The sequence below is a fragment of the Lithobates pipiens genome, unplaced genomic scaffold (genome assembly GCF_037356315.1).
Source record: "Lithobates pipiens isolate NorthernLeopardFrog02 unplaced genomic scaffold, aLitPip1_a1.2 Scaffold_16, whole genome shotgun sequence".
NCBI lineage: Eukaryota > Metazoa > Chordata > Amphibia > Anura > Ranidae > Lithobates > Lithobates pipiens.
Window position 1 is genome coordinate 392,667,702 of NW_027507748.1, and position 17,186 is coordinate 392,684,887.

A 17,186-nucleotide genomic window follows, 5' to 3' on the forward strand; every position below is an offset into this window, starting at 1 on the left:
TTGTTGTATGCATATGCTGTGTGTGAGAAATAACCTGTTAATATGACAATTTTTTACAAAAAAAAATAAATATCTTAATTTTGCAAAGAATTGTGGGAAAAAAAATTACAATTTAAAAAAAAAAAAACTCACCGTGCTACTTACCTAATACCTTGGATTGTCTACTTTCTAAAAAAAAAGGGGGGTAATTTGAGGGGTATTTGTACTTTCCTGACTTGGTTGTGTCTCAAGAATTGATAGGCCTTCAGTACATCAGGTGTGATCAATTTTCAGTGATGTTTGTAGTAGACTATAAATTTCACAAAGACCAAATAATATACACTAATTTGGTTATTTTTTTACCAAAGATATGTAGCACCATAAAATTGTGGCCAAAATTTATGAAGAAAAAAATACAAAGGCATTTTTTTCACAATTTACTGTATTTTTTTATTTAGAGCACAAAAAATAAAAAACCCACTAGTGTTTAAATACCACCTAAAGAAAGCTCTATTTGTGTGAAAAAAAGGACGCAATTTTCATATGGGTACAGTGTTGCATGACTGAGTAATTGTCAAAGTGTGAGAGCGCTGAAAGCTGAAAATTAGGCAGGAAGGGGGTGTAAGTGCCCTGTATTGAGGTGGTTTAAGGATACATGGACTAAAACAAAGATCTCATGCAAAGAAATAAAACTGAAGGTTAAAAACCAAATAATATTTTTTTATTTAAAACTTTAAATTGAATCCCAAACAAGACAGAAAATGCAATTCCTGTAAATAACAAAAAAAAAAAAAAAAAAAAGACAAAAATAAAAGATGAATTATGCCATATAAAAAGTCCCAAAGCACCTGAAGTAGAACTATCTAATCAGTAATATGCTAAAGCATCAACAATCAGAGGCACAAAAAGTCCACAGAGTGCTGTGCAGCTGGATCAGCACCCATATGTCTATAGCCCTTTTTATAGCGAGGATGGTACACCAGTATAAAAATCAGTAGGAAACAAATGTGTCTGACACTCCAAGTTTTGTTATTTTACCACTTATCTATAAACAAAATATTTTTATGAAAAAAATAAAATAAAACACTATTTTAAGGCAAACAGGTGAATTTTTGCCTTATTCAAAACAAATATTTTCTTGTATGCACACTAACCACTTCCGGACCAGCCGCCGCAGGTTGGCTCCCCTTTGCGAGCCACTGTAGCTGTACGTGTTCTTTAAGACGCTGTAGCAGGCGCACAGCGTGCCCCCAGAGCCACATGAACGGAGGGAGCGATGACCACCGGGCACCCGCGATCGCTAGTGACAAAGCGAGAACCGGGATCTGTGTGTGAACACACAAATCGCGATTCTCTCAGGGGAGTAGACACAGATCGTGTGCCCCTACTAAGTAGGAACACCGATCAGTCTCCTCCCCTAGTCATTCCCATCCCCCCACAGTTAGAACACACCTAGGGAACACAGTTAACCCTTTGATCGCCCCCTAGTGTTAACCCCTCCCCTGCCAATGACATTTGTACAGTAATCAATGGCCAATTTTTAGCTCTGATCTAGGTATAAATGTCACTGGCCAGAAATAATTGTCTGCCGCAATGTGGCAGTCACGATAAAAAAATAAAATAAAAAAATAAAAACACTGATCACCGCCACTACTACTACTAAAAATTTATATATATATATATATATTTATTTATTTATTTATTATAAAAATGCCATAAATCTATCCCCCATTTTGAAGATGCTATAACTTTTGCAAACAAATCAATATAAGCATATTGTGTTTTTTTTTACCAAAAATATGTAGAATACATACCAGCCTAAACTGAGGAAAAACTATTTTTTTTTTTTTATTTAGGCTATTTATTATAGCAAAAAGTACAAATAGTGTTTTTTTTTTCAATATTGTCGCTTTTTGTTTATAGCGCAAAAAATAAAAACCGCAGAGGTGATCAAATACCACCGAAAGAAGGCTCTATTTGTGGAGAAAAAAAAAAAACACATCAATTCAGTTTGGGTACAACGTCGCACGACCACACAATTGTCAGTTAAAGCGACGCAGTGGCGTATTCGCAAAAAATGGCCTTGTCAGGAAGGGGGTAAATTCTTCCGAGGCTGAAGTGGTTAATACCGAATGTTGAACGTTTGCGCTGCGCACCAACCCCTTGTTACTTTTCTAAAAGGTTCATTCAATTAAAAAAGGTGCAATGGAAGCTACTATTTGTGACCCATTTGAAATGTGCAGGCTTCAATACTGCCATCACTTGCTTCAATACTCAGGGTCACTGACCTGAAACAAACATACAACAAGGTGTCAAGACTCTCGACTTACATACTTGCTTCTGGTTAGTGACTCAAAAGATAATGAAAAAACATGTAGGAAAAAGCCAGATGAGTAAAGTGCACCATAAATCCTTCTTTAAATGTCATACAGTAAAGTAGCCAACGTTTCTTCACTGTATCCCACTTAACATTACCCATCTCATTTGGTGCTTTACTACATATACCTGGTTTGAGATATGAGCCATGCTTCTTGTTCATCAGAGTTGACTAACGGATTTTCTCTATCAGAAAAAGGTAGAGAATGTAAGCAATTTGTAGAAGCGATTAGTAGCCGACTGAAAAATACAAGCATTTGGAGCTCTAAAGCTTCTTCAGGTCTTAACTACTTGAAGACCAGGCCTTTTCTGGCACTTAGAAAAGTTTTGAGCACACAGCGCCCGCCCCCAAAAACAAAAATGGGACTTTAAATTGGTTGAAAAATATATTATGCAAAAAAGACAAGAAAAACCACGCAAAAAAAAAAAAAAAATCACCACATGAGGATTACTACAACATACACTAACACATAACACAGTTACACATAAAATTATATCTTGCAAATAGAATATGATGGTATATATGCAAAGTAATTACACTCCAGTATTCGATAAACTTAACCCGGATGTTGGGCACTGGAAAGTATTAACGGTACACAACACGTTTCAGGTTTAAAGTCTTTTCATCAGGGGTAATTATACAGGAGGATTTATATTCTGATACACAGAAAAGTCCAATATAGTTTATATTGCAAGACAACTTTCACAGGCATAATGAGCATAGTGCGACTAAATTCAAAAGATGCAAGGGAAGGACTTTGAACCTGAAATGTGTTAGTTACCATTAAAACTTATCCCGGATGTTGAACACTGGAAAGTATTATTGGATACTGGAGTGTAGCTACTGTGTATCTGCGCCGTCATCATGTAATGATGATTTTTTTAGCTTGGTTTTTCTCGTCTTTTTGTATAATAAATATATTTAATCAATTTATTAGTGTTTTGCCAATTTAAAAGTCAAATTTTTTGGGGGGGGGGGGGGGGCGGCGGAGTGCGCAAACCTTTTCTATGTATACAGGGATGTGCCAAATTCACTACAATATCTGACATGGTGAAAGCCTTCATTTATCTTTTCTGGCACTTGGTTTACATCAGAATTTGTTTGCTAGAAAATTACTTACAACCTCCAAATTTTTTATTTTTGCAGAGACCCTAGGGAATAAAATGGAAATTGTTGCCATTTTACTATGTCACAGTATGTGCACATTGGTTTTGCAAATTTTATTTTATTTTTTTAAATATACTTTACAAAAATAAAATTGGGTAGATTTTTTTAACTTTAATTTAAAAGTATAAAAGATGTTACGCCAAGCAACTGGATTCTGAACAGGTCACACTTCAAAATCGTGCACGCAAGTGGAATGGCGACAAAATACGGTACTTAAAAATCTCCATTAAGTGACGCTTTAAAAATATTTACAGGTCACCGGTTTAGAGTTACAGAGGAGATCTAGCACTAGCATTATTGCTCTTACTCTGTTTACAGCGATACCTCACACGTGTGGTGCAAACACGTTTCCGTATGGTGCACACCTTACATATGCGTGCGCTTCTGCGTGTGAGCACTGTGGATAAAAAAAAAAAAAAAAAAAAAGTGTTTTCTTTATTTTCTTTTTACACTGTCCCTTTAATTATTTTTTTTTCCATCACTTATATTCCTAGAACAGAGAATGTAAAAAATCCCTTGTAATAGAATGACCCCAAATCTCTTCTATACCTTTAAAAGCAAAAGATCAAAAATGATGTCGCTTTGGTCGTTAAAGGCCATAGAGGCAGTATTTTATCGCCTCTGACCAGCTGGTCACACTGTGGAATCATTTCTCAGGCGTGCTGGTAAAAACGGTAGGCCCGATTGGCGAGCAGCAGAAGGGGGAATACCTTCCCACCGCTTCTGAAAGCATTCCAGTGGCTCATTTCATGAGAAAGCCAGCCGTCGGCTGAAAAATAAAAAAAAATGAAAATTCTGGTTTTATGGCCGATAGCCTGGTTAAAGTATACAAGAACCCTCAACCCACTTATACACACACTTCTGTGCCTAGCGTGATCAGTTTGAAATATGAGAGCAGGGGGACTGGTAGGATTACCAGGGATTTCACACAAAGGAAGGAATACACAGAACAGGAGACTTTGTAACAAAAGTATATGGTACAACAGGCACGTACTGTATAAGAAATATGAAAAGGTGGGGTTAGATACTAATTTTAGAGCTCCAAAAGCTTGTATTTTTTTATTTTTTTTTAAAGCCACTAAAAAGATATCACACTGAGAACATTTTTTGCTTGCTTCCTGCATCAGACAAATAATGGATTCCTACTCCTACGAAGAAACCCAGAGCCCCAGTAGCAGTTCCATGTTGCAGGCTTCACAAATTATATAGTAAGCGTCCCAGGTTATATTTAACAAAGTGTAGGCAACTTCTTGTCTCCAAAGTTTCCTTAATTCGTAAAAGTAGTAAATGGGAGACTGAAAGGTTGTTTCAGACACTGATCACCCAGGGTGATTTGCTTATATAAACTGTATGCACTATAGAATTCTGATTGAATATAGTATGGCAACAACATTTCTGTAGATAAACTAGTTACATTTTTTTATTTTTATTTTTTACAGATGCCGCGGAAGCAATAGATTAAGATGTGCAGTTACCACATTTTAAGATGCTTAAAAAAATCTTCGTAATGATCTGCTAAATTCATAGGTATAACATTGGGATGTAAAGGCACACTTCTGCTTTGAAAAACAGCTTACAATCTTTAATTCTATAAACAGTTCATAAATTATATTAAAATATTTGATCTGATTAAAAAATAATTTCTTCTTTTGTTTTGCTTCACAAGTAAACAAGTTTAACAGTACCTTTAAGCAGCATACAGATAAGTAGTTATTTTAAGAGAGAAGTGCAGGTTACAGAAAAAACAAAAACAAACACTCACCTATGTGGCTGCAGCATTAATCAGAAGCTGCCTCCCGCTGCCTCTCCCTGAGAACTGAGCGATCAAAGGCTGCTGATCACATGGTTCTCAAGTCCGCTCTGAGCAGAAAGCTGTGACCGTCAGTTATCACTCTGGGGCTCTGCCCCTTCAGCGCTCACTGGAGTGCCGGGCTGTGGAGGGGCTGGTTTAGGCTCTCAGTGGCTGATTGAGAGGCTGAGCCAGCTGCTGGTCAGGCATCTGTGTGGAACCAGACATTGTTGGTATCTCTGCAGATCCTGGACTGGCTCTGATGTCAGCCGAAAGCAGGGGTTAGCCAGCTGTTGGCTGAATCTGTCACAGGAGTGCATAACAAAAGCCTCATACACATAATCAGATTTTCGGATCACCGTTCGTTTTTGTTGCATGCTAGTCTCGTGGCGAAAGTGAAGAGGTTACAAAAATTCTCGTACGTCAGAATTCAACTTCAGAAGTGACGTAGCATGTTGGATAGTTTTGTGTGTATTCTTTCATTTCCGAGCATGCGTAGTCATGCTATTGTGATTTTTTTTCTGAACAAAAAACGTACTAAACAAAAATCGGATGTTGTGTTCACATCCAACAAGAATTTTATAGTCTGCACATTCAACTTTTGTCATACGAAAAAGCGTAATCAGCTGTCGAAAGCACTTTACTAATGATGCAAAAATTGGCAGATTGTTCGGACTAAATTTTACTTCCGATTTTTGTATCACGTTTACGGGCCTTTAGTGTACTCCAGTGACCCACAGAAGTAGTATGGCCAAAAGAGCTTTGGCAGTACTTTTACTTTACTCTATGCAATTCAATATTATAACAAAATATGTATATAATATGATGAAGGGTACTAGCTATTTTTTTCTCTTTGTTCTGACCTCACTGCAAACATATAATAAAAAAAAAAACTAGGGTAACCACATTCTTTGTACATTTGGGAATAAGTGAACACCAACAGTTTCCAATGTACCTTAGATGAACTACATGCAAAAGCTAGTGTGAACTGTCTGTCAGCTTAAAGCGATTCACATTTTTTCAATTTAAAATAACAACCTTTACAAACGTGTTACACCTACCTGCTCTGTGCAATTGTTTTGCATAGAGCAGCCCAGATTTTCCTCTCCTCGGGTCTCCCCCACCGGCGCTTCTGGCCCCTGTCAAGTTCCCCCACTGCAACCCACTTGCCCTGGGGGCACTTGTGCCTGCTCGCGCTTGAAACCATGCTCTGTGTGTCCATTGACACTCAGTGTGGCTCAGCCATGCCAACTCCTCACTGGCTGTGACAGCAGGTCCAGGAATTGTCATGTGGAGGGCAGGCCTATGCTTACACAAATAGTGTCCATCGTCAACGCATGAAGCTTTGGAGAGCGATAAAGTCGTTTCTACAGAAACAGGTGTGTGCTGACAGCTAAGGCCCTGTTCACACTGATGCGACAATCACTCCAACTTGGGAGCACTTGTCGCATCAGAAGTTGGACTCTGTACAAGGGAACCGTTCTAAATGGTGCAACTTAGAAAACGTTTCCTGCACTACTTTTGTTCTGACTTGCATTGACTTGTTAAAGTAGTATGCAAGTCATGCCAAAGTCGTGCTCTGGTCTGACTTCAAAGTCAAGGTAGGGTGAACCCAGGCTAATGCTACAAACTACCTGCTGCTAATGTTAACCTTTGGAATTTTTCTTTTACACACAGCTTTGCTTTAAATGTGTTTAGAGCAATCAAGGGAGAATCAAAAACAGACATCTTTCCCATTTTGGAGCCTATACAAAAAAAAAAAAAAAAATGGCTATAGGTTGTCCACAGCAAATCATTTGTTACGGTAAACACTTTTCACCACATGGAACATTCAGGCACATTTGAAGGAATAAAAAAAAAAGTGTCGCTGAGATGACTGGTGCATTGCCCATAGCAACCAATCTGTTTCTAGCTTTCATTTGTTCCCACATAGCTTCAAAAAGAAAAAATGTAAAAGCCAATTGGCTGCATTATAGTTAAGACAGTTTGTCTCAGACACTTTATTAAAGTGGAGGGGCACCTTAAAAAAAAAAAAATAATAATAATAATGACATTAACACACATTATATATAATTTATTTTTTATTATTATTTTTTCCTAATCTGCCTCTTCCTATTCCGCAGCGCTGTCTCTTCAATGCCTCCTCCTCGGTGAGTGGCCCCGTTGTCTTGTGGGACATCGCGGGCTCGCTGGACAGGTAATTGTCCTTATTAAAAGTCAGCAGCTACAGTGTTTGTAGCTCCTGACTTAAAAAAAAGGGGGGGGGGGCGGAATACCCCTTTAATCCCCCCATACAATGTATCCACGTCTGTTTATTGGCGTGTATATACTTTAAAAGGGGGGGGGGGGGGTTGTAAAGGCAGAATTTATTTATTTATTTATTTATTTTTTTAGCTTAAAAACTGACCTTCGTTAATTTTCTCAACTTTTCCATCTATTAAATCTTCTGTCCTTGTTTTAACTTTGGATAGTAAAACATTTTTTTTTTCTGCCAGTAAATACCTTATACAGCTCACTTCCTGTTGGTAAAAAGCCTAGGCGTATGACATCATGCACATCTCTATCACTCAAGTGAGAGTTTGCCAGGAAAGGGGGGGGGGGGTTCATAAGAGGGCCAACAAGAGCTGCAGAGCTGGAGGTGTGCCTCCATGCAAATTCAGGAACTGAACAGGCAGCAGCTTCAGCTGCCCACAGTTTAACTGGTTGCAGCCAGACTCAGTAGAGGGAGATTTCTGCAGCATATTTGGCAAGTACAGAATCACAGTATATATAAAATATGAAAGTGGTTGGAGGGAAGCTTCTGAATGGCAAAGATGTTTTTATTACAAATTATGTGAGCAGACTGCAGTTCCTCTTTAATGCATTCTATGCAATAAGATAAAAAGCCTTCTGTGCATCAGCCCTCTTAATACTTACCAGAGCCCTATCTAGATTCAGCAACACTGCAGCATTACTCCCCTCATTGGCTGAGGCAATAGCGTGGCACCATTGGCTACCACTGCTGTCAAAGTTAGTCAGCCAATGAGGAGGGAAATGGGGCAGGGCTGGGGCTCTGTGTCTAAATGGACAAAGGGAGCTGTGGCTCTGGTGCCCCCCTAGCAAGCCGCTTGCTGCGGGGGCACTCAACAGGGAGGGGATAGGAGTCCCGAAGAGGGACCCGAGAAGAGGAGGATCTGGGCTGCTCTGTGCAAAACCACTGCATAGCATGTTTGTTTTTTGTTAAGATTAACAGAGACTTTACAATCACTAACTTTTAAATCATATAGCGCAGCCGCAGGGATCATGGGGTTGATAACTCTGGCAGCATACTAGAAGGTCTCATACCATTTAACTCCTTCCTGCCCCGTTTCAGCAGCCCTTTACCTGGGTCTCAACTCCCAGAGGCAGGGCAGACTATACGATCCCCATAATTGCCCGTCACAGTGGTCACATGATCGGGAACCCATCCTGCGAACTCCTGATCAAAAACAGTCTGCCCAATAGCTTTGTTACTGCATTGGGAGCACACAGTGAGTGTGCTCAGCACTGGAACAGTCATGGACGCCTGCCCTGCTGCCACACTTATGCATTACATTGTAAGCAAGAGGTTACTTGCTCAAGCTCTTCAGACCAGCACTATCCCACCTTCCTCACTTAATACACTCTTCCTCCAGTCTGGACTGCTAAACATAAATCTTAATGTAATGCTGCAATAACTTTAAAGTGTTTTTTTTTTTTTGCTTTGGATAATTGAGGGGGGAGGGTTCAGGCTCATTTCTGAAACCTAAGGTTTAAGCTGTAATAAGCACTGCTAATTAAAGCATGAAGCGAGGACACTCTTATTTACAGAACGAGATGCTACAGCAACCCACTTCCCACTCAAAAAAGCTTTTTTACATTAACTCTAATGTATGTCCACTTTAAAGAAATACTGTCACTTTTGCCCTGTCAAATAAAGTGTTTTCACAGAGCCCCTTTTGTTGCCTTCTTGCATTACTGGAGCCCTCAACAAGGGAACAGTTCTTTTGGGTATGGGTTAAATGTAATCTCTACCATGTGACAGAATTCGAGCCTAAGCGCTGGCATCAAGCGACACCTGAACATGATGCTGCAGCTGGGAGATGCCAAGACAGCATGGATGGGCAAGTATACATGCTTGGAGAGATGGACTATCTGCAGATGCCACTTTGCCTTTACCAGGCAAAACAACAATGTCTCCAAGATATGTATTCAGTAGTCCAAGGAGGAGGGGGTAAGCTGGAAGGTGATTTAAGGGCTTCAGAGAAGCTGCTGAAAGCTTGTCAAATGCTTACTGAACCTGACACTTCACACTAGCTCTTAGTGCCCGTTCACACTACCGCGACTTGTCAGGCGACTTAGCCGCCTGACAAGTTGCGCTCCGTTCTGTACTATGGAACCGTTCTAATAGGAGCGACTCAAGTCGCTCCGACTTAGAAAAAGGTTCCTGTAGTATTTTCGGGGCGACTTCAGGCGACTTGCATTGACTTCTATACAGAAGTCATTTTGCAAGTCGCCGCTGAAGTCGTGTGCAGGTCGCGTCTGTGAGTCGCGCTGCAAGTCGCGTCGCCCCTGTGTGAACGGGCACTTACAGGCCAAGACTGCACAATAACCAAGTGCATGAGATTTAAACACAATTGGAAACACACAATGTCCATTAATACTTATACTACTTTCTGTTCCCGGATTCTTTAATACATTCATGTGAGCCCTTAAAATGCCACTTCCCCATCATTACTGTAAACTGCAGTGCAAATCATAAGTAAAAAGAAGGAAGTTAAAAAAAAAATTTAACTCAAATATACTGCCACTAACTAAATAAAGATGACTGGGCTCAATTCACTAAAGCATATCGCATGCATGTGGCACATTTTTCCACAAACGTCAATTCACTATCCCTTTATGCGGTATTTACCTCAAAAAGTGCTTGCTGAATACTGCATAAAAGTCAATTCACTAATGGGAATAAATGCAAGCATTTAATAAGCAGTGGCCCAGGCAAGCAAAATTTAAGGAATGTATAAACGTTCAGCTGGTTAAGGAGCCAGCACCCGCCGGCGTCCTTAACCACGACTACCCGCTGATAACAGAATGTAAACAAAAGCTGATCTTACAAAAAAAAAAAAAAGACAGTGTGGGGTCCCCCCAATCCATAGCAGACCTTCAGGTCTGGTATGGATTTTGTGGGGGAAAGCTCATGCCAATATTTCTCTTTTTGCCATGAGGTCCCTCCCAAAATCCATACCAGACCCAAAAGACCCTCCGAGTCCTGATACGAATATGGGGAGACCCCAATTTTTTTTTTTTTTTTTATGCGAGTGGGGAATCCTGCTGACAGCAGATGAGTCATGGTTGTTAAGGGTGTGGCGGGTGTCTGCTTCTTAATCAGCTATTCACTGGTTAAGGATGGCACTTAACCACTGGTATACCGCATCACTTAAAAAAAAAAAAAAACGCTTTCGGTATTTTAGTAGCCTTTAGTGCATTGCAAACTTTTTTTTTGAAAAATGCTATGAGCTTTTTAGCACTGGTCCTAAAATTGTAGATAATGTTTCATGAATTGAGCCCACTATCAACTTTTGTACTCATTAAATCACATACTCTTGCTTTGTTGTTCTTTTATTATGAAAAAGCACTAAAACTCTTCCTGTCAAAAAAATTTTTTTTTTCATAAATAAAAGTTGCAAGTCTTCAAAAAAAACAACTTTTTTGATATGAGATCAAAAAAGTCAGTAGCAAAAATGGTTAAGGTCAACGCAGAAAGGCACAAATGGTATCAAACAGAAGTCCACGCTCTTGTATTTTTCTGTACCGCATGTGTTGATTGTCCTACATTGGGGAGCCTCTGTTGGGGTTCTTGTTCCAACAACTTTATGCAATACCAAGAAATTAAGATGTGACGAATAGAGATGACAAATTTCCTGTCATACTGCATGAGGTTCAAGAATTATTCAAGAGTAGTTGTAGGTTCATTACATAGTCTTGGTTAGCCATACCAGTTCACAACCATGCAGACTGTTGCACTATTGAGGAACCAGGTCAAGATCGGAATACGTGGACTGCTCTCACTACATATTGTCGACAGATGGGACACTCACTCATGCGCTTGCCACATTTTGTGCAGGTTACCATATGGCCGCACTCCAACAATACACAGTCAATGGGGGAATCCATGCAGACCTTGCACAGGTGTTCATCAATTACAGCACTGGGTTTACCTGTCAAATAAAAAAATAAAAAATAAATTAAAAAGTGTTCAAGTTACAGCACAAAAAATGCATGCATGGTTTATGTATGATTCTACAAATAGTATTTACAAGCATTTAACAGCATAATGTAAAACAATACTTTGTGGTTACCTGTAGAAAACTGGTTTCAATGCTCAGTGATTCCGAGGGAGTAAAACCAACAGTTAAGCTGCCCAAACATGGATCGAAATTTGTCCAGCTTTAGCAGGAACCAGCTAAATTCAATCCATCTATGCCCGCTCCTGTTCATAACCCATAAGTGGCACATTGCTGCAAGTCATCTGTAAAGGTGGCAGTCTCGGCCAGAGCTCCAGCCAAGCCATGCCCCCAATGTGTTTTGCGCCCCCCCCCCCCCCCCAGAGCTTAATTGTGGGGATCTATTGATCGACTTATCAAACATTTCCGTTGGAAATTTTCCAGTCGATCAGTGCTCCCAGCCAAACGGCTATAGTGCTGATCAGTGTTTTCTGGTGGCAGAGGAGTCCCACTGTCAGAATACAGCGACACAGCGAGGAGGGATTCCCCCATCCAACTTGGTTGCCTGAATAAAAGATCTGAATCATCTATAGTCAGCTTTACTTTATGATGAATGTGTAGGTTACTTGCTCTTCATTTTATTTAAATATGCTCACTGATCAGCCAAAACATTATGACCAATGACAAATGAATAACATTGATTATCTCATTACAACAGCTTTCGAAATTGGGTGGAATATATTGGGCAGCAAGTGAACAGGTTGTCCCTGAAGTTGACGTGGTGAAAGCTGAAAAATGGGCAAGCGTAAAGATTTGAACAACTAGCACATTATGGCATAACCCATCTGGGGACCCCTAAAAAGAAAAAAATATATAGTGGACTCAACTACTGCTTTAACAGTAACCGAGAGGAAATATCCTCAAAGTAACCCCCCCCCCATGCGACATTGTAAGACCCTCTGGTGTCAAAATACAAATATATTTTTCCAAAATTGTGGATCAACTTCTGTCAAACAGGAATGGCCACATATGGTTACCTGCTGAACTGGCCACATTTAGGTTAATCTATAGCCAGCTTAAGCATGCATATACCGTACCTGGTGGATCACTGTGGAAGCGGAGAATCACCAATAGTGGTCACTACTACAGTGATCACAGCCGTCTTCCAGGTCCCACGCCAAGAGTCTTCCCTTCTGTATAGTAACAGGGGATCACTATTCACAGAATGCCTTGCATTCTTCACAATGACTGCAAAGCATTCTCTGATTAGAGAAAGTGGCAATAGTGACATCACAGCCTCATCTGTTCACCTCAGAACTTCTTGCATGCACTGTAGGAAAAATAAATGCAAGGGGTTTGGTGAAGGGCACCTTTGCCAAGGGAGCAATCCCATGTTCACTATGCAGCAGGGGAGCTTCTCTGCACAGGTCAAAGACACCAGTTAACACTGTAGTAGCAGCAAATACTACAGTGATTCTACGCTTCCACAGCGATCCCACTGGTGTGGCATTGATCAAAGCTGGACTAATGTAACTATAAAATAAAGTCCATATCTGGCGTTCAGCTTTACCCTACCTCTAATAAGAAACTCTGAAAACCCACATTCACCTCTACATTCAATAATCAACAGTGCTTTACATTGTGGCGGTTTTGTTGTGGTATAAAAGTAGCATTTTTGCGATCAACCAACTGGCAGAAAGTTAAGTCTAATTACACAGTGTGCATTAGAAGGGAGCTTTTATTTTTCAAACTAAACTGGAAACCTTACTCTGCATTACCCTCCTGGGAACAGTTCAATGTGCGCTTCAATTAATCCTTTTCTACATCCCAACCTCTTTAATCTTCTCTAGTTGCAGTCCTAGGACTGTGTGTGACCTGCAATCAGAACCTTAAAAGCTCAGCACTTCAGTCTCATCCCTGAATTACATGACATGGCTAATGACGCTCTACTGCCCGTGTCTAATCCTTCTCGCTAAGAGATTGAAATAGTTCAAAAGGTGACAATGACACTGTGGATTAGGCACAGCTGGCCTCTTACCTTCTTCATCGACCACAGAAGCTGGAAAAGGACAAAAAAAAGAAAGATTTAATATACTATATTTGCAAAGTAACACAAGAAAAAAAAAAAAAAAAAAAAAAAACACAAACACGCACATTAATTAAAAAGTATATAAACTTAAGATCAGCTGAATAGCTTTTAACCACTTGGGTACCGCGCTATTGCCGAATGACGGCATTAGCGCGGACCTAGATTGCCGGGACTACGTCTATTGACGTCGTCCCGGTTACGAGCGGCCTGAGGGGCGCGCGCGGCGCGCTCTGTGATCGGCGAGTCCGTGAGACTCGCCTGATCACCGATCCGTGTAAGGGGTCGATCCCGACCCCTTATCACGTGATCAGCTGTCAGCCAATGACAGCTGATCATGTGATAAAACGGAGCCGGTAATCGGCTAGTATTCCTCCTCGCGCTGACAGCGCGAGGAGAAAAAAAAAAGCCGATCGCCGGCGGCCGTGTTCGGGACATCAGTCCCGATCACGGCCAACAATTCAAGCGGACACCTGCCCCCTGCCAGTGCCCACCTGCCACCCGCAGTGCCATCCTGAAATAAAGTAAGTGCCCCCGTCAGTGCCACCCAGCAGTGCCCATAGTGCCCACAGTGCCACCCAGCAGTGCCCACAGTGCCACCCACAGTGCCACCCAAAATCTGCCTCAAAGGTGCTGCACCCCAGTGCCGCCCATCAGTGCCCAGCAGTGCCGCCCATCAGTGCCCATCAGTGCCACCTATCAGTGCCACCTATCAGTGCCCATCAGTCCCATCTATCTGTGGTACCTATCAGTGCCCATCCGTGCCACCCATCCGTGCCATCTTATCTGTGCCCATCTTTGCCCATCAGTGCCGCCTTATCTGTGCCCATCGGTGCCGCCTTAACTATGCCCACCAATGCAGCCCATCAGTGCCCACCAATGCAGCCCATCAGTGCCCACCAATGCAGCCCATCAGTGCCCACCAATGCAGCCCATCAGTGCCCACCAATGCAGCCATCAGTGCCCACCAATGCAGCCATCAGTGCCGCCTAATCAGCGCACTTCAATGAAGGAGAAAAATGACCCGTTTGCAAAATTTTATAACAAACTATTAAAACATGATTTTTTTTTTTTTTTTTTTGCATCTTTTTTTGTTTGTTTAGCAAAAAATAAAACTCCCAGCTGTAACTAAATACCACCAAAAGAAAGCTCTATTTGTGGGAAAAAAATGATAAAAATTTCATTTGGGTACAGTGTTGTATGACCGCGCAATTGTCATTCAAAGTGCATCAGCGCTGAAAGCTGAAAATTGGTCTGGGACTGAGGGGGGTTTAAGTGCCCAGTAAGCAAGTGGTTAATGTCTTAAGGTCACTGCAAAATACTTTCTGAAAAAAGTATTTTCTTTATTGCATTTGAACCTACATTTTTCATTGGATGGGATGGTCAAATATATAGTAACTGAGTATAATTAAAGCCAAGAGACACACACTCCCTTCAGGGCCACCTTGCAGTATGTTTTAATTATTAGAATATATATATATATATATATATATATATATATATATATATATATATATATATATATATATATATATATATATATATAGTGGGGATGGAAAGTATTCAGACCCCCTTAAATTTTTCACTCTGTTATATTGCAGCCATTTTCTAAAATCATTTAAGTTAATTTCTTTCCTCATTAATGTACACACAGCACCCCATATTGACAGAAAAACACAGAATTGTTGATATTGTTGCAGATTTATTAAAGAAAAACTGAAATATCACATGGTCCCAAGTATTCAGACCATTTGCTCAGTATTTAGTAGAAGCACCCTTTTGATCTAATACAGACATGATTCTTTTTGGGAAAGATGCAACAAGTTTTTCACAGCTGGTTTTCGGGATCCTCTGCCATTCTTCCTTGCAGATCTTCTCCAGTTCAGTCAGGTTGGATGGTAAACGTTGGTGGACAGACATTTTTAGGTCTCTCTAGAGATGCTCAATTGGGTTTAAGTCAGGGCTCTCACTGGGCCATTCAAGAACAGTCACGGAGTTGTTGTGAAGCCGCTCCTTCGTTATTTTAGCTGTGTGTTTAGGGTCATTGTCTTGTTGGAAGGTAAACCTTCAGCCCAGTCTGAGGTCCTGAGCCCTCTGGAGAAAGTTTGTCCAGGATATCCCTGTACTTGGCCACATTCATCTTTCCCTAGATTGCAACCAGTCGTCCTATGCCTGCAGCTGAAAAACACCCCTACGGCATGATGCTGCCACCACCCTGCTTCACTGTTGGGACTGTATTGGACAGGTGATGAGCAGTGCCTGGTTTTCTCCACACATACCACTTAGAATTAAAGCCAAAAATGTCTATTTTGGTCGCAGACCAGAGAATCTTGTTTCTCACCATCTTTGAGTCCTTCCTTCAGGTTTTTTTTTTTTTTTTTTTTTTTTTTTTAGCAAACTCCATGCAGGCTTTCATGTGTCTTGCACTGAGGAGAGGCTTCCGTTGGACCACTCTGCCATAAAGCCCCAACTGGTGGAGGGCTGCAGTGATGGTTGACTTTCTACAACTTTCTCCCATCTCCCGACTATCTCTGGAGCTCAGCCACAGTGATCTTTGGGTTCTTTACCTCTCTCACAAAGGCTCTTCTCCCCTGATAGCTCAGTTTGGCCAGCTCTAGGGAAGGTTCTGGTCGCCCCAAACGTCTTCCATTTAAGGATTATGGAGGCCACTGTGCTCTTAGGAACCTTAAGTGCAGCAGAATTTTATTTTGTATCCTTGGTCACATCTGTGCCTTGCCACAATTCTGTCTGAGCTCTTCAAGCAGTTCCTTTGACCTCATGATTCTCATTTGCTCTGACATGCACTGTGAGCTGTAAGGTCATATATTAGACAGGTGTGTGGCTTTCCTAATCAAGTCTCAAGGATGATCAGAAGAAATTGATAGCACCTGAGTTAAATATATGAGTGTCACAGAAAAGGGTCTGAATACTTAGGACCATGTGATATTTCAGTTTTTCTTTTTTAATAAATCTGCAAAAATGTCAACAATTCTGTGTTTTTCTATCAATATGGAGTGCTGTGTGTACATTAACCACTTGCTTACTGGGCACTTAAACCCCCCTCAGTCCCAGACCAATTTTCAGCTTTCAGCGCTGATGCACTTTGAATGACAATTGCGCGGTTATACAACACTGTACCCAAATGAAATTTTTATCATTTTTTTCCCACAAATAGAGCTTTCTTTTGGTGGTATTTAATTACAGCTCGGAGTTTTATTTTTTGCTAAACAAACAAAAAAAGATGCAAAAAAAATAAATAAAAAATCATGTTTTAATAGTTTGTTATAAAATTTTGCAAACGCGTAATTTTTCGCCTTCATTGAAGTGCGCTGATTAGGTGGCACTGATAGGCTGCACTGGTGGGCACTGATAGGCATAGTTAAGGCGGCACTAATAGGCACAGATAAGGCGGCACCGATGGGCACAGATAAGATGGCACGGATGGGTGGCACGGATGGGCACTGATAGGTACCACTGATAGATGGGACTGATGGGCACTGATAGGTGGCTCTGATAGGTGGCACTGCTGGGCACTGATGGGCGGCACTGGGGTGCAGCACCTTTGAG

At 40.9% G+C, this 17,186-nt stretch overlaps 1 protein-coding gene across 5 annotated transcripts in view; it reads right to left on the reverse strand.

Annotated features, from left to right (window-relative positions):
- Positions 1 to 1,816: 1,816 nt before the first annotated feature.
- Positions 1,817 to 17,186, reverse strand: part of RFFL (ring finger and FYVE like domain containing E3 ubiquitin protein ligase) — a 97,665-nt gene continuing 82,295 nt past the window's right edge. For 4 of the 5 annotated variants that reach the window (XM_077482287.1, XM_077482288.1, XM_077482290.1 and 1 more), the window contains 2 exons: positions 13,572 to 13,592; positions 4,916 to 11,527 (listed from right to left, as the gene is read on the reverse strand). In XM_077482287.1, the coding sequence (XP_077338413.1) occupies positions 11,349 to 11,527; positions 13,572 to 13,592 (200 nt within the window). In that variant the 3' untranslated portion in view covers positions 4,916 to 11,348. Of the gene's footprint in view, positions 11,528 to 13,571; positions 13,593 to 17,186 lie in introns of all 5 variants that reach the window. The other variant, XM_077482292.1, reaches the window with a different exon arrangement.